Below are 27,787 nucleotides of genomic sequence, written 5' to 3'. Positions count from 1 at the left end.
AAATGTAAGGACTAATCTACGAACCAATAAAAAATCCAAGGACCATAACGAAACATAAGATTTGCCATAATAATCAATTAATTAGTTGAAGTTTTAGTGGAAACAAAAATAACGCAAAGTTTGGCTGCGGATGAGCAGTAGCACACACCCTATCGCCGCTGTAGCTGCTGATCCATTCGGTGACGTCATACTTTCCGGTAACTCACTTATTAATATTATCCGTGCCGAGAGAAGAAGCTATTTGCTATTTGTGTATCGGTTTATAATTATTATAAAGTTTTAATCGTGCAGTGTGAAGATGTCAACTCCTCCAAACCCTACCGATGGAAACCCGCAAAATCCAGGTCTAATTCTATTCATATTAACTTCAACTATCTCTGTATACTCGAGTTAGAATTCATCCATATACAAGCTTAATTAAGTTTATTATTCACTTCAACTTGACTTTAATTTAGATTATACTACGATGTTTTCTACAGGGTAGGATAGATCATATTGAGTCAAATCAACTTTCAATTGATTTCATTTTGTCTATTTCGGTTAATATGAATTCGTATAATGTAATAAGATGTATCTGGAGCATAGTTGTAGAACTCGCTAGGCGCTAGTCGGGTGCTGCTGGGGTAGGTACTAGCGATTAGTCGGATTGCAATTTATATGTAATTTTTTCAAATATACATATATATATAAAATTTTCAATATTCACCGATTTTGACCAGATAGTGATTAATCGGCAACTAGTCCGGGGGGGGGGGGGGGGTACCTACTAGCGATTAGTCGATGGCTAGTGGTTTTTAAACCATGATCTGGAGAATATAAGCAAACACCATACACATACGATTAACACACAGAAAACAGAAAATAAGATCGAACACAACAATATAACATGGTTCTGTTTCAGTGTGAAACCTATGTCCACGGTTGCAACTAGGTTTCTCTTTATCAGCTCAAGTTTAAAGATTATAAATACATATGTAGGGTAATTTTGTAAGAAACTAGTCTAGGGCTAATTACTTGGGTTGCAAGAAAAATAAAATTTAGGCCTAAAATAACTTTGTTAAAAAAGTGGCCTCCTTTGTGCTTCTACCTATCGACTTCCATGAGTCCAAAACTGCCCCAAACTCTTCATAACCCAACAATATGTGTGTTGTTCATATCTGTAAATTGAATTACTCATAACCGCTGTTCCAGAGGCCGTAAAACCAGTGACTAATGAACAGCAAGAGGCTAACAAAGGGGCTGCAAAAGACGCATCAATATTTGTCAACACAGAACCGATAAGGGAGGACCAAGTGCAGAATGCTGTGAAGTTTCTTTCACATCCAAAAGTTAAAGGATCCCCTGTTATGTATAGAAGATCTTTTCTTGAGAGAAAGGGCCTCACAAAGGAGGAAATAGATGAAGCGTTTCGTCGTGTTCCAGTACGCGTTTTTTAAATATAATTATGCGTCACATGGTACCTAATATGGAATTACAAGACTGTTAATAATATTGTTTTTGTGTATCATGTCAATTGCAGGATGAATCACCTAGTGTTTCAACTACTCAACCAGCTGTTGCAAATCAAGGTGAAAATTGTTTGTTTATGGAAAGCTATACAATTTTATTAACACTATAATATTCATTGTTGTAAACCTGAATATTATATTTGTGTATGTGATGATAGGCAGTCAGCCACAGACTACATCAAATATTCAAGAGCAAGCACCGGTTCAATCGGTTCAATCTCTGCAACCTGCACCAGCAGCTCCTGGTTCTAAATTGGGGGCCTTGACTGGACCGCGGTTCCATTGGTCACATGCGTTTCTTGCTGTAGGAGTTCTTGCTATTTCAGGGGCTGGAACAGCTGTAGTTTTTAAGGTTTGCAATAGGCTTGTAAACAGACCGAATGAACACAAACGGGCATGTTTATGTTCGTTTGTTTAACTTTAACCGAACAAACGGTCGAACACGACCAATTAAATGAACGCTGTTTTGTTGTTCCTGTTCGTTCGTTAACAAAATGAATGTATTTTGTGTGTGTTTATGCTCGCTTGTTAATGCATAAAAGAATGGTTCACGAACGTAAACAGACCTAGACAAACGAAAAAAACTGAACGTATATGAACGCATATAACTGACTGAACATCGATTAAAAAATCAACTTCAGCATCTAGTTAGACTAAATTGTGATGGGGGATATTTTAAAATCATAAAAATAAACTAAACTGTAATGGGCCAAAAAAAATTAAATAAATATATAATCGAGCATAAATGAATGAACTCAAAAGAAACGTAAACTAACAAACATAAATGAACGTAAACGCATGAACGTAATCTGGTGTTCACGAACAAAAATGAACAGATGAGATAGTTCACGATCAGTTTACCGAACCTCCTGTTCGTTTACAGGCCTAGTAATAATGATAAACAATTGCTTCATTAAAATATTAATATTCATTCTTGTTCTGTTGAGGCTTTTATCGAATCTTGTTGTCATCTGACAAATTTTTGTTTCAGAATGCTGTTGTTCCTAGATTGAAATCTTGGATCCGTAAAGTGGTAAATGAAGATGCAGAAGAAGATACTGCAAATAAAACTGACCAAAAACCAACAGCGGCTGAAGAGGCTGCTGCTGCAGCTAAAGCTGCTGCAGCAGCAGCATCCGATGTGGCACGTGCAAGCCAGGAGTTGTTGGTGTCAAAATCTGAAGGTATCTTTGTTTTCTCAATTTCATTTTTTTATTTCCCCTCTTTATTGTTTGTATTTGAAGTAATCTTTGCTTGCATCAGATAAGAGATTCTTTGGGGAACTTTTGAGTCGATTTGATGCGCAAGTACAGGAAATGAAATCAATGAGCAATTCAATAAAGAAGTTGGAAGGTATAGAAGAAGTTGACTTTTGCTCATATGGGAATTGTTTTTCGCAACAAAATATAAAATTTACATATTATATTATATCTTATTTGCAACTAGTGAACATCATTGTTATCTGTCTATATTATCATGTCAACATAAAATCTATCATCATGGTTTGTTTCAGGTCAAAACAGTATTCAGGGGCGAGAAATTCAAGTCACACCTTCAAGGGTGAGTTAGTCAGTTAGATGTGGAAATATCTTAGATTATTGAAGACCAACTAAAGCCATCAGTCAGTTTTATATAATTTTTAATTTTAATTATGTTTTGAATATGGCAGCCATCTTCTTATACAAATGGCAGGGCAGACTACGACTCACGTTCAAGTAACCATTACTGTTATACAAATCATGAATTTTTTCTTAATTATATTTTAGTTGTTAAATGGCATAATGATTACTATTTTATGAACAGCGAGATCTGTATCACCACCACCTGCATCTGTAGAAACCTCTGCTAATCCACCTCACCCAAAATCTTATATGGAGGTCACCTTTTTGTATTTTAGTTGTCTAATTAGATAACTTTTGTTTAATTTCATACCGACTAAAGTTTTGACAAACTTTTGCTTTTACTTGCAGATAATGTCTATGGTTCAAAGAGGCGAGAGGCCTCCCAACATTCGGGTAATTGAAATTCTCTTTTCTTTTTCTTTTTTTTTTTCGTGGAGACTTATTTGTGATTGTATACTGCAGGAAATTAATGATCTGCCACCAAACCCTGACCAACCTGTATCAAATCCTCGCCTAGCACCGAAACCTAAGGTTCAAATTCTACATTTCTCATAGTGTGCTATATTTTATGAAGAATTTTGCGCACATATTTCTAAGGGTGTTCATGAAACCGAAAAAACTGAACACAAACAAAAACCAACGGTTTGGTTTTATGTTTTCGTGAAAGCCAAACTTCCAGTTCGGTTTCGGTTTTGTGTGTAATTAAACTGAAAAACCAAACCGTATATATGAATTTTCATTATCAGTTTTCAATTTTAAGTAAATTATAAGAACTTAGTAAATAATTTTATCCTTTAATTAACTAACAAAAAATTTTAATTTCAAAGTTTTATACTCAAATTAATTCGGTTACCCAAAACTGACCCATGCACATATCTAGCCATTTTTAATATTTTCAGCTTTTTACCAATACTTTTGGTTTTAATGACTAGCCTTGGGAGGCGGGACAGTCACAGGGTGGCTCAACCTACCCTCCTGAAAACAGCAACGGGCTTAACTATTATGGTCAAGATAATGGGCCTGCATCTGTCTACAACGGGGAAGGTGCAGCGCCGTGGTGGCAACCAAAGAATGCTAGAATTACTGAAATGGATGCTGAGGAGAACAAGACAGGCTATCCTGGTGCAACCAATGAGCGACCTGTCCAACGGTCTTCTTCATGGGTCCCACCTCAACCACCTCCTGTAGCAATGGCGGAAGCAGCGGCCGCCATCAGGCAACCCAAAAAATCACCATTTGAGAAGGAGCAGTTGACTGATGAACAGTTCCTGGCTCGTTCGGCTGAGGTGACGGATGAATTACAGAGGATTACAAAGATATCTGAATCTGGCGGTGTGGCGGCAGATGCTGGCGGTGGTGGTGTGGTGGCGGATGTTGGTGGTGCAGGGAGTTCAGTTGTGACAAACACAAATGAGATACAAAGAGAAGAGGGTTCTTATTATGAGGTTTGAGCACCTGCAGATCCTGCTTTGAAGGTTAAAATTAATATTAATAATAGTATTATTAATTAAATATTAAAAAAGGTGTTTATTATGTATTGTATACTCTTGGATGCACATAGACAGCCTTCTGAAATAATGTCATCGTTTGTTTTTTGACATGTTTTATCTTGGTTTGAAAGAAAAAAACTAATTGACAATTTGCTTTTTTTGGGCGCAAATAGGTTATGAATAATGGTGGATCTTCATGTGTAGAGCATTGTAAATATAATCAAAGACTAAAAGTCTACACATGTGGTTTTTGAGTATATTTTTGGTTGTTTTTTTTTTGTTTGTTGGGGTATCTAATCATACGGGAGCCGAGTTTTTATTTAAATCACAAATGGGGTCAGCATTAGTTAAATACCACAGCCTGCCACCTAGCTTCTTATTTTCTTTGGGCATTGGCAAATATGGGTTTAATCCCTGTTGGTATTGGCGTTCATAAAGAACAGAGGCTATGCAGTTTTCAAATAATTTGCGCGATGCTTTAGTGGAATGTGAAAAGGCTCTTATTTTGTTTGGAGGTATGTTGTTTCAAAATAAGCATCATGTGAAGGCTATCATAGGAAAATAAGAAAGCAAGTGTTAGATCAAATCATCACGTGAAAAGTTAAATGATAGCTCAGTGAAAGTTAAACGAGAAATAGAGAATAACGCTGTGTTGTGATATCTGGCAGCTTTCAAAAATACAATTTATGGCAAGGCTGCAAATAGTTGGTAACGCGTTTAAAGTTATGACTTAAAAAGAATTTACTGGTTTGTAATTATATATGTAATTTTATTGTAATTAAATAAAATCTTTTGGGCTAACTGAACATCCCATGTGGGAGGACAACTTGGATCCAAGTTGAGGTGAGGATATGTGGGGCTTGTGTGTCATTTGGTATCTTAACCATAAAACTTGCACACTAGTTTTTGTACCTTGAAAGATTTAAGTTGGTTTACTTGAGTCATCTCAGAAATTTGATTGAGATTTAATAATCTCTTAATTCAAAATCAGAGTTAACTATGGGTATAAATGTGCAAATGTTAGTAGTTATGCCCCAAATAATTTATGCACGTTTTAAATTTAATTTAATAGTGGTATCTTACAACTTCAAAATTTAGTTATACATGAGATATATGAAGTAACTCACTTTATAAATATTTGTTAAGTTAATTTTGTTTTTCTACAGAGTCAATCCTCATAATGAATTCAACTTTACGTATGCATCCAATAGAAGGCGAAAACATATTACTTGAAGATTATTGGATGGCGAAAACATATTACTTGAAGATTATTGGATGGCGAAAACATATTACTTGAAGATGAAGCGCCTTTTAGAAGTCACTACTATGTTGATGAGTCCACTGTCTATCCTAAATTTCAAAATAATTTTAAGAGCGTTATCTTCTAAAATATTTTGTATGAATTTCGGTTTTCCAACTTCGCTTGGTGTCTATTTGTGAGTCATACGTTTACTTTCGTTGCTAAAGATTACATGAGCTTGAAATTGATCGAATCAAGATAACCTCTCTATAAATCGGATATCATATAGTTCTCAATAAAATAACAATAACCATTCTGAAGATCGGCTGCATTGTAACAATAATTTCCGAAAATAACTGTCAATTGTCATATACACTTCCCAATCTTTTGTAATTCTTGAACTGTAGTATTTCTTACTCAAGTGTCTATGTAACTATAACCTAAAACAATCTAAACTTCTTCCCTGCAACAATATTACTCCAACTTCTGCCCATACTGCTTACTATATGCAACCACCAATTTTCAATCAACTCGATTAGATCGCCTCTGCAAAATCAAACACAAAGAAAATCAAAACATCTTCCAAATGTTAACATGTGCACCCAGATTTCAGCTCTCTTTTAGACTCATATTTCAAATTTCTTGATAACAGTTTCACGGATTGAACAACGAAATCTAGCTATAAATCGGCTACCTGTTTCGTGAAATCTTTTAGAACCGCCAACAACAGCCTATCCCCAGTCACTTCTCTGATTCCTTTTATCATATCGCGTCTACAAATCTTACGTTCCTGTCAAAACCATTAATAATAAGAAACCGAATCCAACTTTGAGTAAAACTGCTGTTTAACAACACCTACAAGGTAACTGCGACGAAACTGTGCAATCTCCTCCATTGCTTTGGGGGCCAAGATCTTCGAAAGCACTGCAAGCAGATTCGGAATTGGAATCCAAGGGGAAACAGGCTTCTCAACACGAACCGGCCCTAAATCACATTAAGTTAAATCCATAATCAAACAATTAGAACCAACCATTAACTGAAAACAATAAATTCAATGCTAGAATAATGAAATTCTTGAAACAACTTACTGTCAATGCTGGTTAGCGTCTTGAAACTTACGACAAATTCGGGTAATATGTGAGTGTTCATCTGACTACTCCAGATGATAATCTTCTTGGGAGACACCAAATCATCCACACCTGATTGAAATTCATCAGAACTCGGGTAACACTGCGTAGAACCACGATTCACAACCTCCGATTTTCCCATTGACACACGGCAAAGCAATATGTGTTTAATCCCATCTTCATCAACAATTGCAGCATCCACACTGTCAATAAAGGAAACCTAATAATAATAATGTTCAATAAACCCTAACTAATATATTCATATTAACATATTCTTATGATCATAATAGAACGAAATACATGGATTAAGATTAGTGGTGCTCAGAATTTGATTCAAATCCGAAACATTCGAAATTCAATTCAATTCGAATTCGATTTGACGAACACCCCTAATTATAAACAGACCTTTCAAGAGGAGAATGATCAGCAGAAAGAACAATTCCATGACCGAAAGAACCCGCATTCCGAATATTATGACATCCAAATCCATGAACAACAATATTAACAATCTCTCCCTTGGAACCACCAAACCAAGCAAACTTAACATTGGCATCACCACCGTTCTTCTTCTCCACCGAATTCGCAAACATCCGAAAGCTACTAAACCTCGCCTGAGCAATCTCACTAAAATCAAACAAGTTCCGATGAATACATTCAATCTCAGCATCAATCCCGTAGTAACCTAACCTAGCCACAAACTTCTTCCCGATAATCTCATGCAACTTATCACTTACGTCCACTTTCACCATTCCGATTAACCCAAACGACGACGTTTGTTCCACTTCCACAATCCGGCTTCCTGACGTCACACTCTCGCAATCCGAAATCGAAGAATCACCTTCACCGTCACCGTTACCGTTATCTTCTGAGTTATCGTCAGAAACAGAGCCTTCGATAACTGGAACGTAAACGCCGTTATCACTTCCGTAACTTGACGTAATATCTTCAGTAACCGCCGGTATCATTGTTTAAAGTTGAATTTTCAAATCAAGTATGATTAACAAAACCTAAATTGCAGAACTAATTCAAATATGTGAGTGAGTACGTAACTGTATATGTGATGTGAGTAGTTATTAATAAAGTTGTAGAAAAATGAAGATTAATAATATGTAAAAATGGCGCCAACGGATTCTGTTAGAAAAATGGGCAGGCTGCGGAGTACGGTGGAAACTGGTGGCGATGGCCGCCGGTATTTATAGGTTCGTTACAATAAAGGAAGCCTGCTCTCCACGGAATGAGTGCCATGCAGTGAAATTACGAAAGTGCCCTTGGGGGTTTCTTGGGCAAGTGGAATTAATTTGTTTGTTGGTATTTTAGGGGTGTCTTGAGAGGTTGGTTTCGTGTGATATTCTATTTTGGGGAAACTGTGAACTGTCTCATATACCTCTTTATTGAAAACGGCATGAGATGTTTGTGTATTATATATGAATTAATATTTTTATGTAATTAGTTTTAGATCAAATATATATATATATATATATATATATATATATAATTAGTTTTAGATCAAATATATATATATATATATATATATATTTTTGTTTTTAAATGGGATACATAACACGATTATATAAGCCTATAAGAGCATCGACAACGTCCGTCTTATGTGGCAGACAACATGATAAGGAGAAAAAGAACTGGATGTATCATGTGTTGTGGAAGTTCGTCTGACGAGGAGGGTTCGGCACTACAAACGTAAGGAAGGACAAAAATGTGAGGGCCAACCTCTCTCTCTCTCTCTCTCTCTCTCTCATTATATATATAATTATAATAAGTTTGGTGATGTGGAAGAAAGTGACGGTTTTTGAGAAAATATGGAATATGATGTGGCGCCAATGTAACGGTCTATGGACGTCAAATGTTGTGCGGTAGAGATGAGTTCAATACCATACCGGTACCAGTACCGAAATATTCGGTTCGTTACCGGTACCGGTACAGTACTAGTATTGAAGGTAAAAGTTCGGGAAATACCGGTACCGTACCTATCCCGATCCTCAAAACTTTGGTGCCGGTACCGGTTTGATATCGGTACCAATACTGAATTTGCTCTCTCACACACACACATTATATATAGAGTTTTAATAAATTTGGTAATGTGGAGAAAGTGATAATTTTTGAGAAAGCATGAAATATGATGTGCCGTCAATGTGACAGTTTGTGGACATCCAAGTATCCAACGTTGTGGTGCTCTAATACTATATTTGTGAAGCACCGTGATCATGGCTAAAGCGAATCTAACTATTGTGAAACACCGTGATCATGGCTAAAACGAATCTTAGTTAGATGTGTTTTGTTTTTTAGTTTCAGTTAATAGATTTTGAATTGGGGCCTTGAATACGTGAAGTGAGAATAAAGTAGAATACGTGAATAGCTAGCTAGCACATGGAACTTACGAATAGAATAATTCGAAATCAAACCCTAGTATAGAAAAAGAATAAAATTGAAAGAAATTGTTAGTCCATTTCCTCCATGAAAACTATTGCATAAAATTCTAGCCTCAGCTCTTAGAAATTGTATATTTTAGGCACTCAAAAGTCATAACCCTAGTATTTTATTAATTAGGTCATCTCAAATAACATTCAAATATTTTTGGGCTAAATTGCGGCATAACTTTTGATGGTTTAGAGCTCCCTATCAACCTAGCTTATTTTCTAAGCTACATGGGTCGGTTTAGCTAATGTTTTTCTACATAAAATCGACTTTGTATATATTGAATTGCTTTTACTATTCTTTCTAATCATTTTATTATTCTACTTAAATAAAATTAAAAATTGTTGGAAAAGAATTAACTTAACCTCTAAAATGATCGTATATTTATGAAAATTTAGGTAATAAACAATATAATTACATTAAAATTTTAAATGTTTAATAGTTAATTCCTTTCAGATAACCATTTAATAAATATTATCTTTTTATATAATTATTCAGTTAACTTATATATAGTTTAACAATAATTTTACCAAAATAATATAAAATTGATTACTAACAATAATTTTTTTAATCTTAAAAATAATTACTATTAAGAAAAGCTATATAATTAATTAACTATTATATTTGATTAAAAAAACTTATTATTATTTTTTACATGGTGAGTTCCCTCATAGTTTATGACTTTATTCATAGATTAAAGAAATGCTCCATGTCACCATGTGATTCTTTAGTCTTCTAGTTGATTGGCCATTCCACCTAAAGTTCAATTCCAAAGGCTAAAACTAAAACCATTTGCAAAGAAGCCAACTACGGTCAAGAACTAAAATAAGAGTATAAGAGAACGGATTTTTCACATTTGGTTAGAGATGAATTGAAACTTAAGTAGTGGTAATTCTAAAGATTCCTCGGGTGTTTCCTACGTTACCCATAATATGTGGAAGTATCAACGCAATGCCCGTGAATAAAACTTGCAAACATGCGTATCAAATTCACTTCTAAACATGTATAGCTAAATACAATATAGTAAGGAGTTAGACACGTCGATATATACTTTCATATTAAAACATATTATGACAACTTTGAAAAAAATATAACGGATTCATCATTATATGTTTGTACATCAAAACTCATTATCATTAATTAAACATGTAAAGTGAATGTTGGGCTATTTAGCGAACCGGGCCGTAATAGGCGTGGTATACAAGTTAAAGGAATTACTTGGAGTACAGGATATGTTGGTTAACTGATTTAGGAGTCCTAGTTGTAGTCCAATGAGTTAAGAGTCTATGTTAGTCTATATAAACCGAGTTATAGTTATGAGTTTATAATTAGGTTGAAAGTTATATTTTTCTCGTTATTATAAATTTAGAGTTATTTAATCCAAATTAATTGTGAGTTATTCAGTTAGATTATCGGTTGGGACTTCAGTTAAAAACATATTTTCTAAAGGGGAAACATACAAATGTAGTCAATGATAAACAAGAGCTATGTTAAAAATTGCTATTTAAGATAAATTGTATATTACTTCTTAAAGAAATAATAAATAAAATTATCATATTTCCTTGCTACATATAGGGATGAAAAAAAAATTGACTAGACGCCTAGACGGGAATTCATAAAACCCAAAACAGGCAGGTATTTGGGTATGATATTAAATATAATATTTTACTAGTGTGGAATTAGGTGATACCGAGCCGATTATCCGAACTTATTTTACCTGAACCATATACCTAAATTTGTGCAATCCTTCAAGTAGAAAAAGGATCAAATGAAAGATGAGTTTTTTTTGGATGCGTAAGTAGAATTTTGAACTATTAACGCATCAAATTAGTTGTTAAGAATAGGGTGATCTCTACATATGTCTTGTTTGATCAGAACTCTCAAAACTATCAGCCACTAAAATTACGTAAAAGATAATATATGAAAGTTAGAAAGGATACACAAAGATCACATTAATATATATATACTCATTCTCAAATTTGTTGTAATGATAATGGTTAATACGATAATATTGTATACATATATACAATAAGATAGAATACGATATGATACAATTAGTAATATCGTTTGTTTTAATTTCCACACCTAGAATTGCTAACCAACTTACTTAATGCTACACAAAATACCGAATGCCTTCATGCACACGAAGCTTAAGCTAAAATGCCATAATGGGAGCAACTTTCACCTCACACTAGACATTCAGAAAAAGAAAAAGAAAAAATCTCATTTTATTTCAACAAATATTATCGGAAACAATTTATTAATAAAAGTTTTAACTCCATTAAGAAAAAAATAATAATAATAAAATAAAATAAAATTTTAACTTACTGGCTCAACGCAAAACCCCTCATAAGCATATACAGGCAGAGATTTTGGCCTTTGGGGTGAGGGAGCCAATTGAGTGTAAAATGCTTATTTTTCTTTTTTTTTAAATTGTATTAGCCCCCAACCTTCTTAAGAGGCCCTCATCACATTTTTAATAGCCACTTAATCTCAATATTTTACTAAAGCCCATCACTTTATTTTCAAATCATTATATATTTATATTAGGCACATTTAAACCACGCGGATAAGTCGTTTCCCTTCGTGTCAACGTTGAGAAACTGTTTGAAGAAAACGCACTTCCGCTGGACACCAGAAGCGGAAGCAGCTTTTCAGGAGATTCGGTCACGCTTGATCGAACTCCCAACACTCACAGCACCAGAAGCGGGAGAGAAGTTAATCCTATACCTTTCCGCAACTGATAGAGCAACCGGGGCAGTCCTGCTAGTAGAGCGAAAAGGCATCCAGATGCCAATCTATTATGTCAGCCGTATCTTAACAGACGTAGAAACCCGGTACTCTACCCTCGAAAAATTAGTCTTAGCACTTATACACGCTTCACGCAGGTTAAGACGATATTTCCAGGGTCACCCAATCACCATTCTCTCCAACTTCAAACTTGCAAACGTTCTAGGCAAACCCGAGTTATCGGGACGCCTAGCCAAATGGGCAATTGAGTTGGGAGAGTACGCGATAAAGTATAAGCCAAGACCAGCCATAAAAGGCCAGGTTCTGGCCGACTTTATTACAGAAGTGCCTGCATCACGGGAAAAAGAGTGCCAGGAAGAGGCTCAACCCTCTCCAGCACAAGACATCAATGATGTCTGGCGACTCTACACTGACGGGGCAGCCAATAACGAGGGTTCAGGCGCAGGGCTAAAGCTAACCAACCCAGCGGGCCAAGAATACACTTACGCTATTCGACTGGATTTTCCAAGTACGAATAACGAAGCCGAGTATGAGGCATTCCTGGCTGGGCTGAGAATTGCGCGTAAGATGGGAGTGAAAAACTTGGAAGCCCACGTGGATTCCATGTTAGTAGCCAATCAAATCAACGGGACGTACACGGCCGTGAACGACACAATGGCCCTGTACCTCGCACAAGCAAAATCCCTTATGCGCGATTTCAATGACTGCAAAGTCATACACGTCAAGCGAAGTGAAAACAAATCTGCGGATGCGTTAAGCAAGCTTGCATCATTAGCCTTTACCCACTTAGGAAAGGATATCCGCATTGAACTCCTCGAGACACCATCGGTCCTGCATAAGGAAATTTGTGTCATCCAAACCAGCACGGAAACGTGGATGACACCAATAATAAAATACCTTGCGGCAGGTACACTACCGGAGTCCAAAACACAGGCAAGAAAACTACGCTGTAAGGCACTGAATTATCAACTCGTCAATGACATCCTTTACAGACGTAACTTTCTTGGCCCACTCTTAAGATGCGTGGACAACCAAGATGCTGACTACCTCCTAAGGGAAGTACACGAAGGCATCTGTGGAGTACACGCAGGTCCCCGCGCTGTTGTAGCCAAGCTAAACAACGCGGGATACTTTTGGCCGGGGATGCATACGGATGCACTGGCATACATCAGAAAATGCAGGTCTTGCCAGCTTTACGCACCCAACACGCACCGCCCGAAGAATGAACTTGTTCCAGTCACTTCTTCATGGCCATTTCAGAAGTGGGCCATCGATGTGACAGGCCCATTTCCTACAGCAGCAGGAAATGTTCAGTTCCTAGTGGTAGCCATCGACTACTTCACCAAGTGGATAGAAGCAAAACCTTTAGCCCAAACAACCGCGAAACATATCAAAAAATTTATTTGGGAATTTATTATTTGTCGTTTTGGACTTCCACAGAATTTGGTGAGAGATAACGGCACCAACTTTGCTGACAAGAAGCTACAACAGTGGCTGAAAGAACTTCAAATCACTCACACCTTTACCTCAGTGGCACACCCGCAAGGTAATGGTGAGGTGGAAAGAGTAAATAAGAGCATCGTCGAAGGCATCAAGAAAAGACTATTGGAACACAGATCCGGCTGGGTGGACGAGCTTCCGCACGTCCTTTGGGCAAACAGAACGCTGAAGAAGGCCAGTACGGGAGAAACCCCGTTCAGCCTCACTTATGGCACTGAAGCCATTGTCCCGGTCGAAATTGGTCTACCCTCACCAATGGTCTTGATTCAGCCAGAAGACAATGATGCGGAAAGACGGTTGGATCTTATGCTAACCGAGGAACGCAGAGACTTAGCCGCAGTGCGTGAAGAGAACTACAAGCGACAAATGCAAAAGTACTACAACACGCGGGTAAAACTCTGCAACTTCAATATAGGAGACTACATACTGCGTAACAACGAGGCTTCGAACCAAGAGCGCCCGGGAAAGCTGGCCCCGGTCTGGGAAGGGCCATACATTATCAAAGAAGTCCTGGGAAAGGGCGCATACCGGCTCGAAAGGCTCGATGGCACTCCCATCCCAAGAACATGGAATGGAGCTCAATTACGCAAATGTTATATGTAGATCAATTCCAAAACTTGTAAAGAAAAGGCCTAGAGCCACTTCTAATGGAAATGATTCTCCTTTCATAATGTGTTTACCTTTATACATATGAACTTCCCACACTGGTGCCGGTATTCACCGCATAAACGGGAAGAAGTAAGTCGTTACGTGTGGAAGGCGGCAAAACCCGCATAAACACAACGTTGAAAATAAGGGAAACCTACACGCAGGGCAGATGTAAGTAAAGTTTAGCCATCATTGTAAGTGCAAGTGACGGTCTTACCCGCACAATCACGAACAAGGAAGCAAAACTTCAACCTTTCATCTACCACGTTCAAAGGTTATCCTAAAAAAAAAAAAAAAAGGATAAGGAAAACCTACACGCAGGTCAGATATGGGTAAAGTTTAGCCATCCTACTAAGTGCAAGTGACGGTCATACCCGCACAATCACGAAAGAGGAAGCAAAACTTCACACCTATTATCTACCACGTTCAAAGGTTAACTTATCCTCAAAAGATGAGGAAAACCTACACGCAGGTCAGATATGGGTAAAGTTTAGCCATCCTACTAAGTGCAAGTGACGGTCATACCCGCACAATCACGAAAGAGGAAGCAAAACTTCACACCTATTATCTACCACGTTCAAAGGTTAACTTATCCTCAAAAGATGAGGAAAACCTACACGCAGGTCAGATGGTAAAGTTTAGCCATCCTACTACGTGCAAGTGACGGTCCTACCCGCACAATCACGGAAGATGAAGCAAAACTTCACACCTATCTACCACGTTCAAAGGTTAACTTATTCTAAACACTTGGAAAATTGCTAATTTAAACTAAAGTCATAACGTTTATAAAGCAAGGAATCCAATGAAAGAAGCGGTCTTAGCCGCACAAAGATTTACATTTCATAAATATTCGTTACAATGGCCGGGTAACTACCCGCCTACAAGAAAGTAAATCTATACAAACTAAATCTATCCTAGCAGCGGGAAGGGATCTTCAGGATCAGGCTTCAGGGCCACTTCCACTTGGACCAGCGCCGTCAGTAGAGCGTGGCTGTTCAAGGAAAGCCTTAAGGATAGCTAGCCCATCATCAGCAGCAGCAACTTCATTCACCTTCTCCACCACCAGATGCGGGAAGGCAGCATACTGATTCACTGCTTGGTCGTAAATAGCTTCAGTATCCACATTATACAAAGGGAAGTTGGAAGGCGGGACGCCTTTCTCAACGAACCCTAGACCAAGCAGGAAGCCGACCCGTTCCCCATCCTCGTGAGAAGCGTTGAGGGCTGCGCTCATAGCATCGTCGTAAGATGTCTCTGAGAAGACCCGATGCACAACCTACATAAGAAAATATACAAGTGTCAACACCCTATTTACAAAGAAGAGCGTAAAGACATGAAAGTTTACCTGAGACAACGCTTCTCGAAGAAGCCATTCCTTGGCAACCAGAGCTTCTTGGAGGGCAGCTTGAGCCTCGTTACGGGCGCGTTCGGCTTCACTCTTGTTAAGGTTGGCAAGCAACACTTCTTTAGCCGCAGCCTCTTCGACGCCCTTTAGCTTCCGCTCAGTATGGTCAAGCACCCCCCTCTGGTCCAAGATCTCCTGGAGCTTTTTGGCGTCTTCCATCGCCAAGGCATCATGAGCCTGCTGGAGAGCCTCTAATTTGGCATTAAGTTCTTCATTCTCCACGCGCAGAGGCTCAGCAACAGCTTCAGCCTTGGTGGCCCTCTCGGTTGCGTTCCTCGCAGTTTCCTTAGCCAGCCGAAGCTGTTCATTAACAGCTTGGGCAGCCTTGGAACGGGCCTCGAGTCGAGCCTGAACTTCAACCTCGAGGGCCTTGAAGGCCTTCTCCTTCTCCGCAGCCACTGCGGCAAGTTTTTGGTTCTCCTCCCGGACAGCCCGCGCCTGAGCTACTTCCTTGAGGCGAGCTGCTTTTAACTTGTCGTTTTCACGACAAAGCAGCTCGACGTGCGGCTGCATCCGGGCCAGGAGAACCCGAAGCTCATTGGTTAGCCTACCCTCCTGGTAGCTAGCCATGGCTTCCCCCAACGCACCACTAGGAGCAGCGTGACGAGCCCATTCCACGCACTCCACAGGGGTGCGAAGGGTTGTTCCTCGGCGAATGTTCCATCGTGGAACATACACTTCATTGGAATCCGACACTGCAAAAAACACAAAGCAGTTAGGAAAAGATGATAAAATATGTATATAAAATGGGCCAGAAGAACCCTACGCACCTGTAGGGTCAATAACAGGCCGATAGCCGCCGAACCCATCATCTGAACCCAAAGGAAATCCATCCAAGAGGTCAGGCAGATGGGAAGGTAGCAAAGATTGGCGGGAAGCCCCATGCGTACCTGATGGACCGGCCGTCGTTGCCGATGGCGGGGGGCATGGTAGCAGCCGCCGTGGTCGCCGTCGCGGTCGCTGCCGCGGAATCCGCAGCAATAGTAACCGCCGGCTCGGTGAAGGATGCTGTAAAAATCGCACTCACAGCCGGCGGTGACGTCATCTCGGCTGGAACAGTCGGCTCAAAGGAGTGAGCAACTGAACCAGCGGAAGCAGGCGCAGGCGCCTGGGTCGACGCCTCAGGAAGGCTGACCAAGCCTACCGTCATTGGCGGAGAGGTACTACTCGGCGCTTCACCCTGGAATGCGCCAACATCCACGCCTGCGTAAAGAAGAAAAGTGTTAACAGATTAAGCTATGAAGATAAAAGCTAAAGGAAAGCTGTACTTACGGGTTTTCTTGAGCCTAAAGGTACGGAGAGGCGGGGACGGACCCGATGGAGCCGGCCTCTTTGCGCCGGTCACCGTCGTCTTCTTTGGCTCTCCGGAGGTGACAGTCGCAACCTCCGGAGCTGTGGTCTTATAACCACCGGGATTCCCCGCCACCTCTTCGCTCTCGGTCTCCGAATCAGACCGAGGCGCTGGATCGGCAGTGGAGGCCTTCTCCTTCCCCTTCCCGCCGGCAGCCTTCTTCTTCCGCACCAACGGAGGACCATCTGCGGATTCCTCATCAGAACATACGATTAGAGGAATTCCAGCAGAGGTTTCAGCATTGAGGGGTCGAGGGGCGAAGAGCGCCTTACCTGGCCGACGGGCGCTAAGGATCTCATGGCCTAGCGGATAGACCTCCACGAACCGATCCGCCGTTTGATCTAGGATGGGCAACTCGTTCTCATCTAGAGCGCGAGTACCCATCCATGCGGGACCGTCAGCCTCCCGCGGGTTCAGGAGCGACTGCAAGTCGTTCCCCTCTGAAATAAACAAGAAAGAAGTTAGAAGAAATTCAAAATCAACAAAAGGGAAAAAGGCATACCGTAAGGAACAGAGTTCGAACCGTATTCGAGGACGATCGGAATCTTGCGCGCATCAGCCTCCTTCCACACCCGGCTCATCCCCAGCATCACCATCCCGGACTCCGCAAACCGGTAAACCGGAGATTGGACCCGAGATATCTTCGCAAACCATTCCGCCTCCTGGTAGCTGGAGGCGTGAAGGCTGGGAAGTGCTTGCCCGTTCTTGAATTTCATGGCAATGGGGATGGCGCGAGCGGATATGAAGAAGAACTCCCGCTTCCACGAGCGAAGACTGCGCTCGGTCGCGCAGATCTTTAAACCCTTGATTCGGGTTGTCAGGGTATACCACCCCTGGATGCACCTCCAAGTATAGAAGGTCATCAGGCGGTCAACATAGGGCTCAACGCCCAAAATCCGGCACACCCACTCGAAGTGGCGAATCTTGGCGATCGCCATAGGGTGCAACTCGGTCAAATGAACACCGTGCCTCTCAAGGACACGGTAAACAAACTTTGTCAATGGGAACCTAAGATTCCCATAAACAAAGAATGCTGCATAAACCCCGATCTTGCCTCTGGGGGCATCGTACACAGTATGATGGGGTTCAGGAAACTCAGGCTCGAGAGACTCGAGCATGAACTTCCTGACGACATACCGGTACAGATCGCCAGGCAGAGCACACTGGCACTCGCCAGCAGTACTCCTGTCATCGGCTGTGGATTCAACATCACGAGACGACATCTTGTGAAGGAAAGAAGAAGAACGATTTCGGGAGAATGCTTTCCTGAAAAGGTGAGTATTCGCCGGAAATCGCAAAGAAGATGAAGAGAAGAGTGAAAGTGTGGATTACAAAGAACCCTCTCCCCCTTTATATACTAATCGCAATTAATGCGATGAAATTAATGCGGAAGAGAGAGAAAACGAAGGTGCAATGAAACTATGACACGTGGCAAAAAGCAAGCTGGCAACAGCTGTTGACAAGACGCATACCATTAATTTCGCGGCCACGCGCCCGAAAAATCGCGCCCACGCGCCTGAAAAAGCGTCTGGAATGACCATGTACTGTCACGTCACCATAACTTCCTGCACGTCCTGACACAGTCAGAAGAAACCGTCGCACGACGTTTCAGAGGTTTGGACTGTTCTTATCCTTTCACCAACTCTTCGAATTCAAAATTCAAAAAGATTCAAAAGTAAGCGGGAAAATACCCCTTACCTTGGCAACCAAGTAACCGTAAGACGGGTGCGGGTACAGTGTTAAGGCAAAACCCTTCACATACCTAGCACCCGCAGGGAATTGAAGCCAAGAATAACTTGGCAACCAAGTAACCGTCAGACGGATGCGGGTACAGTGTCAAGGCAAAACCCTTCACATACTTAGCACCCGCAGGGAATTGACGCCAGGAAAACCTTGGAAGTAAAGTAACCGTAAGACGAGTGCGGGTACAGTGTCAAGGCAAAACCCTTCACGTACTTAGCACTCTGCAGGGAATTCAAACCAAGAAGGATCTTCTGGGCCATGCTTGCGGAAACGTGAATAACATTCCCGCACGACGGGAACGTCGAGAACTATATTATTTGAAACTCCAAGATGGAATTGGTGGTTTTAGCATAAATGATCACTATGTCGAAAACCACCAAGACCCCATGGAGAATCAACACAAGTGGGACTCAACGCTCCTGACATGCGAGGAGGTTACAAACCTACCCGCTTCACACCCAAAGATCAAGCAGAAAAGTCGGGAATTTCTGCGTGACATCAGGAAAACCGCGGGATGAATCACCACGGAAAACCGAAAAACTATACCCTTTTCAAAACCCCTTGCTAAGTCCAAAAGTTCACCTCACTTTATTAAACATTCATGAGAAGAACATTGGACTGGGGGGACTTGAAGAGGTAGGTCCCAGCAGAGCCCAGTTGGACCCGCAAGACTCACCTTGAACAGGGACGTTTGCGCAATGACCAACTGCTCCAGCAGGACACACCATGCTCAAAGAACCTTACGCGCAGTACGTCAGCTGTACCCGCAGGGAAAGCCTCCCAATGGTGAAGTACCTCGCCTGTTCCCGCAGCTGCGGATACAAGCCATCAGGGAAGGCTACCCGCACTAACAGCAAGGCTACACGCACAAGGCATTCGTTCAGTAGTCACATGAAGGAATGAGCAAGGCGGGAACACTCCCGCCTAAATGAGCCAGTCCGTATGCTTCTGGAAGGTCTTTCGTACTATACCTACTAAGGTATGGGCGGAACAGACAGTTTGACCAGAGCAGCCCATGAACTAATCACAGGGTGACAGCTCACCGACAACAATACGAGGAGGAGCACCCTCTAGTACTGTTTGTCACTATTAGCCGCTGCCTACTCACCAACCCTTACGATGGGACGTGCGCAGCCTACAGTTGGTGGAACAGTGCGTAGCCGGCAGTAAAAGGAACAGTATACAGCCGACCTTATTACTGTTGGCCGTAACCTATCCACCAACCAGCATGGCCTGTGCGTAATCCACTGTTGGTAGAACAGGAATACTATTCAGCCGGCTGTACCTGCTTGGAAACCTACCTTCGGCTATAAATACTCCAACACCTTGGAATGGTAAGATCATCTGATATCTCAGTCTTATCTAGCAATCTCTTAATATACACTTATATTCAGAGCAATCTAGTCTGATTCTCACGCCGGAGGGTGGTCACAGGGAGGAACCCCCCCCCCTTCTCAGTGACGAGCTTACGGTGTCTGTTTTGCAGGTCCCCTGAAGAACAACCTTCTCTGCTGGACCTCATTCGTGGGGAACATTACTTAACCCCCAGATTATCTATAATCTGCCTGTGGGTTCACTTAGTGTTTCTTCAGGGGTGAGGGAGCCAATTGAGTGTAAAATGCTTATTTTTCTTTTTTTTTAAATTGTATTAGCCCCCAACCTTCTTAAGAGGCCCTCATCACATTTTTAATAGCCACTTAATCTCAATATTTTACTAAAGCCCATCACTTTATTTTCAAATCATTATATATTTATATTAGGCACATTTAAAGTCAACCGATACAAATTACAATTGAGCTATTGTGAGTTTGTTTAGTAGAACAACAACAAAATTAGCAAAATTCCAAATCATTCTAGTTGCTAATTCGCTTGCTTAACTTTTCAAGTGATATGTTGTATTACCTGATTCGCTTGCTTATTTTGACCATTCACAAAAATTCTTGTATATACCGTTGAAACCCCACAATACTTTCATTGTCGTTCAACTAATCGACATGCAGGTAACTATTGTATGATGTAAATTATGCACAAAGAAAAATGCAAGTAATTGATTATAAAGATTTTTACTCGTCTTTATTTATATTGTATGACCAGAGTTGGTTTTGTACTTTTGTTGAGTACCCTGTGAGAATCATTTTCTTTTTACCTTGACTGCTCTGTTTGGAATATTAATTATTTCATTATGTTCAGCTGAATATACTAGTTAGACCATTTATTGTCTTTCGTTACAACTCTGTTTTGTTCATAATATATTTTGGAAACTTTGTATGGATTTATTATGATGGACATATATAACTAGTTTTATACCTGTCGGTGAACGGGATATTTAATGTCATAATGTCATGAACATATTTTTTCTGTAGTCTAAACAAAAACAAAATTAGTTTAAGACCAGACTACAACTCATTTACGTTGCAAGTAAAAAAGGTGACCAATTACATCACAAGAATAAAAAAAGGATGTCAAAATAGTATAGTCATTTCAAGAACATAAAATTGCATACAAAAAAGTATGCAACATATATAGTGCATAACAGTTTAGTTCTGTAGCAACTACTCACTCTCGTTTTTGCATTACAAACCCATATTCCACATAAGTAAGCCTAGTGGTCGGGTACTTTGCCGTAATAATGTGGAAAAAATGTCTTCCTCAAGTATGCTAGGTATTTCTCAATAACAAAGCCCAACCATGGTTCATAACTCCTTCATAGTGTATGGCTATTGCCCGCTGTATATCTTCTTGTTTAGTACCAGAATAGTATCCAAACCATGAATCGGCCATTTTTGGTGATTGTAAAATGTCATCCAACCTAAGATAAAAACGATATTGATGTGTATAAATTGTTATTGCAAGTGATCGCTAATCAAATAAGGAAAAATAGCATGGCTAGATATGGTAAGTTCGGCCCGTCTATTCATGAATGGGTTTATTTTTTTCTGGCCACATTAGGAATGGGATATAATCCAAATAGACTTATTCAAAAGTAAACGGTCATAATTTCAATCTCTAAATAACCGCATCAGTAGTAATGTAAATGGGCCATAAATAATTTTTAATAACATAAGTACTATGAAATCATACCTGCTAGCTATACCCGTTATCTCTATGCTTGTGAGATGACGATTTTACCGCTGGAAATGCGCATGAAAGCTAAAAAGAATGAAGCACAAAAATCAATTGGCATGCCTGCTGAATATCTAAATACTTATGATATACCTTAAAATGTATATCAAATGGGAGTTGGAGATGTACCAAACATGTAAAAGAGTATCATTGCAAAAGTGGAATGAACTAAGAAGCTTATGAAGCCCCATACATATGTCGATACGTCATACCCAATATGACAATATAGCTACCCTGCTAATTAATTGTTGATGTTTGGCTTTCACTTCAGGTTCCTACATAACAAAATGAAATCCCAAATATTATTTGTTTACCATAACCGAATTGTAAGTTTTAATACCAACCTTCACAATAGCAACAACAAAGGAAGTGGGAATGAGGGAAAGTGTAGTACTCACAATAGTGGCTGCATATTCAGGTCCTAGACGAATCAGAAAACTTAGTTACTGGATAATCAGAAAATGTGGCGCCTTTTAGCATCTTGCCAGTCAGCTAGTTAAGATATCTTTCGTTTCTTTGTCGCCTAAAACAAAGAATGTATACCTTTTTTCTTAAAGAAAATAGCTAATAAGAAAGGTGGATATACCTTTTTTATCATTTAAAACATTCACTAAAATTAAGAAAGGTGGATGTACCTTTTTTATCATTTAAAACATTCACTAAAATTAAGTGACTTTTGCCCTTTTGGCATAACAGTTGAGAAAGGTAGATAAACCTTTTTTTTTTATCATTTAAAACATTTAAGTGACTTTTTTTTTTTTAATCATTTGGGGTTTGGGGTTTTTGCATGTAAAACCTGTTGGTTGTTATTCCAGCTACATGTAATACTATCTTATGTGTAAGCTGCCAAGGTTCGTTAACTAGAGGATGCAAGATTGATGAATAGAATAACTGAATAAGATGTCAATCATGTGAATTTAAGCTTAATACTTTTCATTTTTAAAATGAGCCCATCAATCTGTTCACTGCTCAATCATTTAACCCCAACCCCCCCCCCCCCCCCACACACACACACAAAACAATCCCCATCTTTCAAGATTTTAATCTTCACTAAGACTTTACCGGCCATCGATCCTATCGTCTTCCTCCGATCATGTGAAACGGGGTTTTCTTTATAACTGCGCGCCAAGTGTTCGATGAAATGTCTTTTTAAGTTTTAGTATCGTTTTGTCATATTTTATGACAACTCATTCCTCTACTTTGAACGGCTCATGGCCGTGTCCGTTCCGTGCGTTTCATTGTTGTTCGAATGGTGGAGCGGGAAATAAGGGGATTTCTCGTTTGATCTCTCATCTCAAGAGTGTGCACCTTACTAAAGAAGAACGTAAAAGTGTGTTGCGGGAGGCGATCTCTACAGACCATGGCTTGTTTTTGAAAGTGGATGAAACATTGAAGGTGTTGGATCAATGGTTGTGTGGGGATTGCATGAACCTTCAGAGCTTGAAACGTGCTTGTCATCACCCTGATGGCATTGTGAAGTTTAATGATCATGCAATTGACTCGGATACACACATTATTGGGATTTCGAAACCTTTTATCAAGGGCCCCGAGACAACTGTTCATGAGTCCTTCATGTTGGATGTCTCCCTCCTTGATCGTGTACTTAAGGTACCTATCGTTACCGTCAAGAGTATCCCTCATAGTTGTCGGATGACCTTTTCGCAAGCTTTGAAAACAACACTCTATAAAGTGGTTGCTCAACCAGATTTTGTTGATGCGTGGGTTAGGCTGTTACTTCTTCCTCGTTGCACTTTACAGGTGTTCAGACCCGAAAAATAGGCACGAAAGCAGGTCCGGGAATAGGAAAGCCATGCAACATCATTCAATAATGAGTTCTTTAGCCACATGGGGGAAAGTTGACGGTATTACCATGTTAATTAAAAATCTGTTAAATGGTTCTGGTTTGAGGTCCTTAGGCCAAGGTGACATGGATATTCAAAAGGAGGGGGATCTTGTCAACAATAACGTTAAACAGTGTCTTCGAAAAGTTGCGGATGGTCACTTTACTGCTGCAGTAAAGGTGTTATGCTCATCTAGTGTTGCACCTTACAGTTCTGATACCACAAAGGCTTTAGAAGCTAAACACCCGTACAAGAAGCCGCCGGCTATGCCGAACATGACTTATTCCGGGCCTCCTCTTGGGGCAGAGGTTGATAGTGTCCTTGGTTGCATTAAATCGTTTCCCAAAGGAACTTCGTGTGGGAGGGACGGTTTGAGAGCGCAACATATTTTGGATGCTCTTTGTGGAGAAGGGTCGGCTATTGCCACTGACCTCATATGTGCTATCACTGCAGTGGTTAATTTATAGTTAGGAGGGAGATGTCCGTCTACTTTGGCAGAGTTTGTCGCGTCTGCTCCTCTTACACCGCTTTTAAAACCCGACAATGGGATTCGACCTATCGCAGTGGGTACTATATGGAGGCGTTTGGTTTCTAAGGTGGCTATGAAAGGGGTTGGCAAAGAAATGACCAAATACCTTAATGATTTCCGGGTTTGGGTTGGTGTGTCGGGTGGTGCGGAGGCCATATTACATAGCGCCAACAGGGTATTGAGTGAGCGCCACACTGATGGGTCTCTTGCAATGCTTACAGTTGATTTTTCTAATGCATTTAATATGGTGGATAAATCAGCTTTACTTCATGAGGTAAGGATCAGATGCCCTTCTATTTCCTTGTGGGTGGAATTTTTATATGGGCAGCCATAAAGACTATCTTGGGGATGATAATATTTGGTCCACCACAGGGGTTCAACAAGGAGACCCATTGGGACCACTCCTTTTTTCCTTGGTTTTACACCCCCTTGTGCGTCAGATTCGAGACAATTGCAAGCTTCTTCTTCATGCCTGGTATCTTGATGATGGGACAGTCATTGAAGATTCAATGGAGGTGGTTAAAGTGCTGGATATCATTAAGGTTACGGGTCCAACTTTGGGTCTTGAACTGAATATTAAGAAAACTGAGCTATTTTGGCCTTCTTGTGATGGTACGAAGTCTCATGACGGTTTATTCTTTGCTGACATCGGGAGACCATTATTAGGGGTGAAGCTTCTTGGGGGAGCTGTTAGTAAAGACACCGGGTTTATTAAGGGTTTGGCAAAGAAGAGAGCTACTAATGCTGTTGATTTGATGCGTCTTCTCCCAAAACTTGGTGACCAGCAGAGTGAGTTACTTTTGCTTCGATCATGTATAGGTATTGCTAAACTTTTCTTCGGTTTGAGAACATGCCAACCTGTACACATGATGGAGGCAGCAGTGTTTTTTGACAAGGGATTGCGTGAGGCGATCGAGGACATTGTAGTTTGTGGAGGTCCTTTCTTTGGAGACCTCCAATGGCGACTTGCTTCCTTACCCACTAAGAATGGGGGTTTGGGGTTGTATTCGGCAGTAGAGGCTTCCTCTTATGCGTTTGTGGCCTCTAGAGCCCAATCGTGGGTGCTTCAGGATCACATTTTGCGAGACAGTGGTATATGTGGGATGGATTCTGATTATTCTTGTGCTCTGGCTTGTCTTCGTGATATGATTCCAAGCTTCGATTTTAGCAGTTTCTCTAACAAAGAGACCGCCCCCTCTAAAGCTTAGCATGCATTGGCGAACACTCTTTTTAGTAAAATTGTTCACGACATGGAGTCACACTTTAACATGACAAGCAGACAAAAAGCCATTTTTGAGTGTCTACAAGCACCACATGCTCAAGATTTTCTTCTTGCTATCCCTATAGATGGGTTAGGCCAGCATATGTCTCCAGTGGAGTATCGTAGTATCCTTAAGTATCGCCTTATGATTCCTCTATTTCCGGTTGATGAGATATGTCCTGTTTGTCGTAAAGCGTGTTTAGACTCATATGGGGAGCACGCGGTGCACTGTAAAGAGCTCCCGAGGTTCAAGTACCGACACGATCTGGTTAGGGATGTGCTCTTTGATATATTCAGGCGAGCTGGAATTTCTGTTAAGAAAGAAGCATCTGTGAATTTCCTGACTGACCCGTCGGAGGGAAAATCATCTCTTCGACCGGCTGGCATTTTGGTGTTTGGATGGATAGGAGGGAAACACGTGTGTGTGGATTTAACAGGGGTTTCTCCATTGGTGGGCTTAGGGAGTAGTGGTTTCGCGGTCGGTCAAGCCGCATTAAAAGCTGCTTCAGGTAAGGTGGCAAAACATGAAAAGGCGTGTCTTGACAACCAACATGTATTTATTCCTTTTGCTTTTGACACTTTTGGTTTTCTCGCGCCTGAAGCTGTGGAGCTACTTACCCGTGTTCAGCGGGTCATGCATAGTAATGTTATGACTCCAAGATCAGCAAATATAGTTTTTAAAAGATTGGGTTTTGCGATTCAAAAAGGGGTAGCGGCGCAGCTTGTTGCCCGCTTGCCTTCTGTTTCGATGTAATCCAATAAACAATTAATAAGAATGTATTGTTTTTTTAAATGACTCATACTTGGCGTTGCAGGTTTCGGTCATTGGTAATGGATGATTACTTGCCTGTATGGTCATATCCTCATCAAGTGTAGTAAGCCTAAGAATTGCAGCACGTGTAGAAATGTTTACCCGATACTACCATCATCATTCTGTAGATCCTTTACAATGGCCCCATACTGCATCAAGATGAACATAAGTACATGACAAAGATGTGATAAAACTTTTGTAATAACACACTTTTGCAAAATCACACTAAGACTCAAACTGAACATATATAGGTACATAACAATTACTGCGCAAAATCACACTAAAGGTGGAATCCTATTCAAACAGGTCAATAACGAAATTGAGATGAACACATATATACCTTGTTTTGTACATTCTTTGTTTCTGGTGATCAATCTATTATCACCAAAGGGACCTGTATGATCACCGATTGATTTACTAAAACAAATTCCCTCCTATTAAATATGGCAATACAAAATTAATCAAAAATCTCCTCGTCGGTGAAAGGATGTATACATTATTCGTCTATGAACACCCTTCTCTCTCTTCTGTCACTTTAAATAAGGAGGTAAGGTGGTTATCAAGGAGAAGAAAAGGGAGACGTGGGAGAATACAATGGAACCGTGAAGCTTTTCAAGGTCTAGATTTCTCCTCAGCTTCATCTGACGGTCCATATCAATCAGAATAGCAGTTTTCTATATTATATAATTAGCTACCGGTTGGTTTTGAGTATTAATGACTAAGTGACAACATGAACATACTCGTCTCATGAGGTCGACACATTAAATGTATTTTTTCTTTTATCTTTAGCTCTAAATTGGTCATCCACTCCAATACTCTATGATATCAAATGTACACAGGAAACAAAAAATATGCAAGTATATATTCAGTTATAAAATTTTGACTTACAAGTCTTTTATATTGGCATCAATAGAAACGTAACACGGGCTTCATAGCTGAAGCTCCAGCTTATCACACTAGAAAATAAAGGTGAAAAAACATTGTGTTTTAAGGCATGCTCTGGTTTTCAAGCCTTGGAAGCAGCTTAATTTGTTGGCAGTTGAAGCAACCGATTTGCCTCGTTTAGCTTCATAATCTTTGACTGCTGCCTTGATGGCATCTTCTGCAAGCATGCTGCAGTGAAGTTTCACAGGTGGAAGTGAAAGGTGTTTCGCAGTTTCTCTGTAAAACTTTAAACTTTTAAAGCAAATATGTATTCTCATACTCACGTGTTCTTGATGGTCAAAACTTCTTCCATTTGTTTTCCTGACCCATTCAGTAGCTGAAAACAAAATATTTGCATTAACAAAAGCTATCATTATGCCAAAATACATAACAATTCATCAAAATCTTTTGCCCATGATCAATCTTTAACCTTTAGCACGCTTATCAGTCATCGAAGAAGGCATTCTGATCAAGCAACATAAG

General features: G+C 40.2%; 2 protein-coding genes across 2 annotated transcripts; one reads left to right on the top strand and one right to left on the bottom strand.

Annotated features, from left to right (window-relative positions):
* The first annotated feature begins 1,166 nt into the window (after positions 1 to 1,166).
* On the top strand, positions 1,167 to 4,730 carry LOC143619664 (peroxisomal membrane protein PEX14-like). Its single transcript, XM_077091543.1, has 11 exons — positions 1,167 to 1,421; positions 1,520 to 1,568; positions 1,667 to 1,860; positions 2,500 to 2,692; positions 2,772 to 2,861; positions 3,022 to 3,068; positions 3,178 to 3,223; positions 3,312 to 3,385; positions 3,479 to 3,523; positions 3,593 to 3,661; positions 4,063 to 4,730. The coding sequence occupies exons 1-11, from the start codon at positions 1,347 to 1,349 to the stop codon at positions 4,579 to 4,581; spliced, it is 1,401 nt and encodes a 466-aa protein (XP_076947658.1). The 5' UTR covers positions 1,167 to 1,346; the 3' UTR covers positions 4,582 to 4,730.
* A 1,652-nt stretch (positions 4,731 to 6,382) lies between these two features.
* On the bottom strand, positions 6,383 to 7,952 carry LOC143619510 (putative inactive poly [ADP-ribose] polymerase SRO5). Its single transcript, XM_077091420.1, has 5 exons — positions 7,393 to 7,952; positions 6,949 to 7,190; positions 6,720 to 6,844; positions 6,555 to 6,650; positions 6,383 to 6,406 (listed from the first exon to the last, which is right to left on the bottom strand). Exons 1-5 carry the CDS (start codon positions 7,950 to 7,952, stop codon positions 6,383 to 6,385), a joined length of 1,047 nt encoding a protein of 348 aa, XP_076947535.1.
* Between the last annotated feature and the right edge of the window lie 19,835 nt (positions 7,953 to 27,787).

Source organism: Bidens hawaiensis, unplaced genomic scaffold, assembly GCF_021521415.1.
Source record: "Bidens hawaiensis isolate Kalapana, Puna unplaced genomic scaffold, B.hawaiensis_p1.1 tig00002477_1, whole genome shotgun sequence".
NCBI classification, from domain to species: domain Eukaryota; kingdom Viridiplantae; phylum Streptophyta; class Magnoliopsida; order Asterales; family Asteraceae; genus Bidens; species Bidens hawaiensis.
Note: the sequence above shows the minus strand (reverse complement) of the source record. Positions and strands in the feature narration are given on the sequence as shown.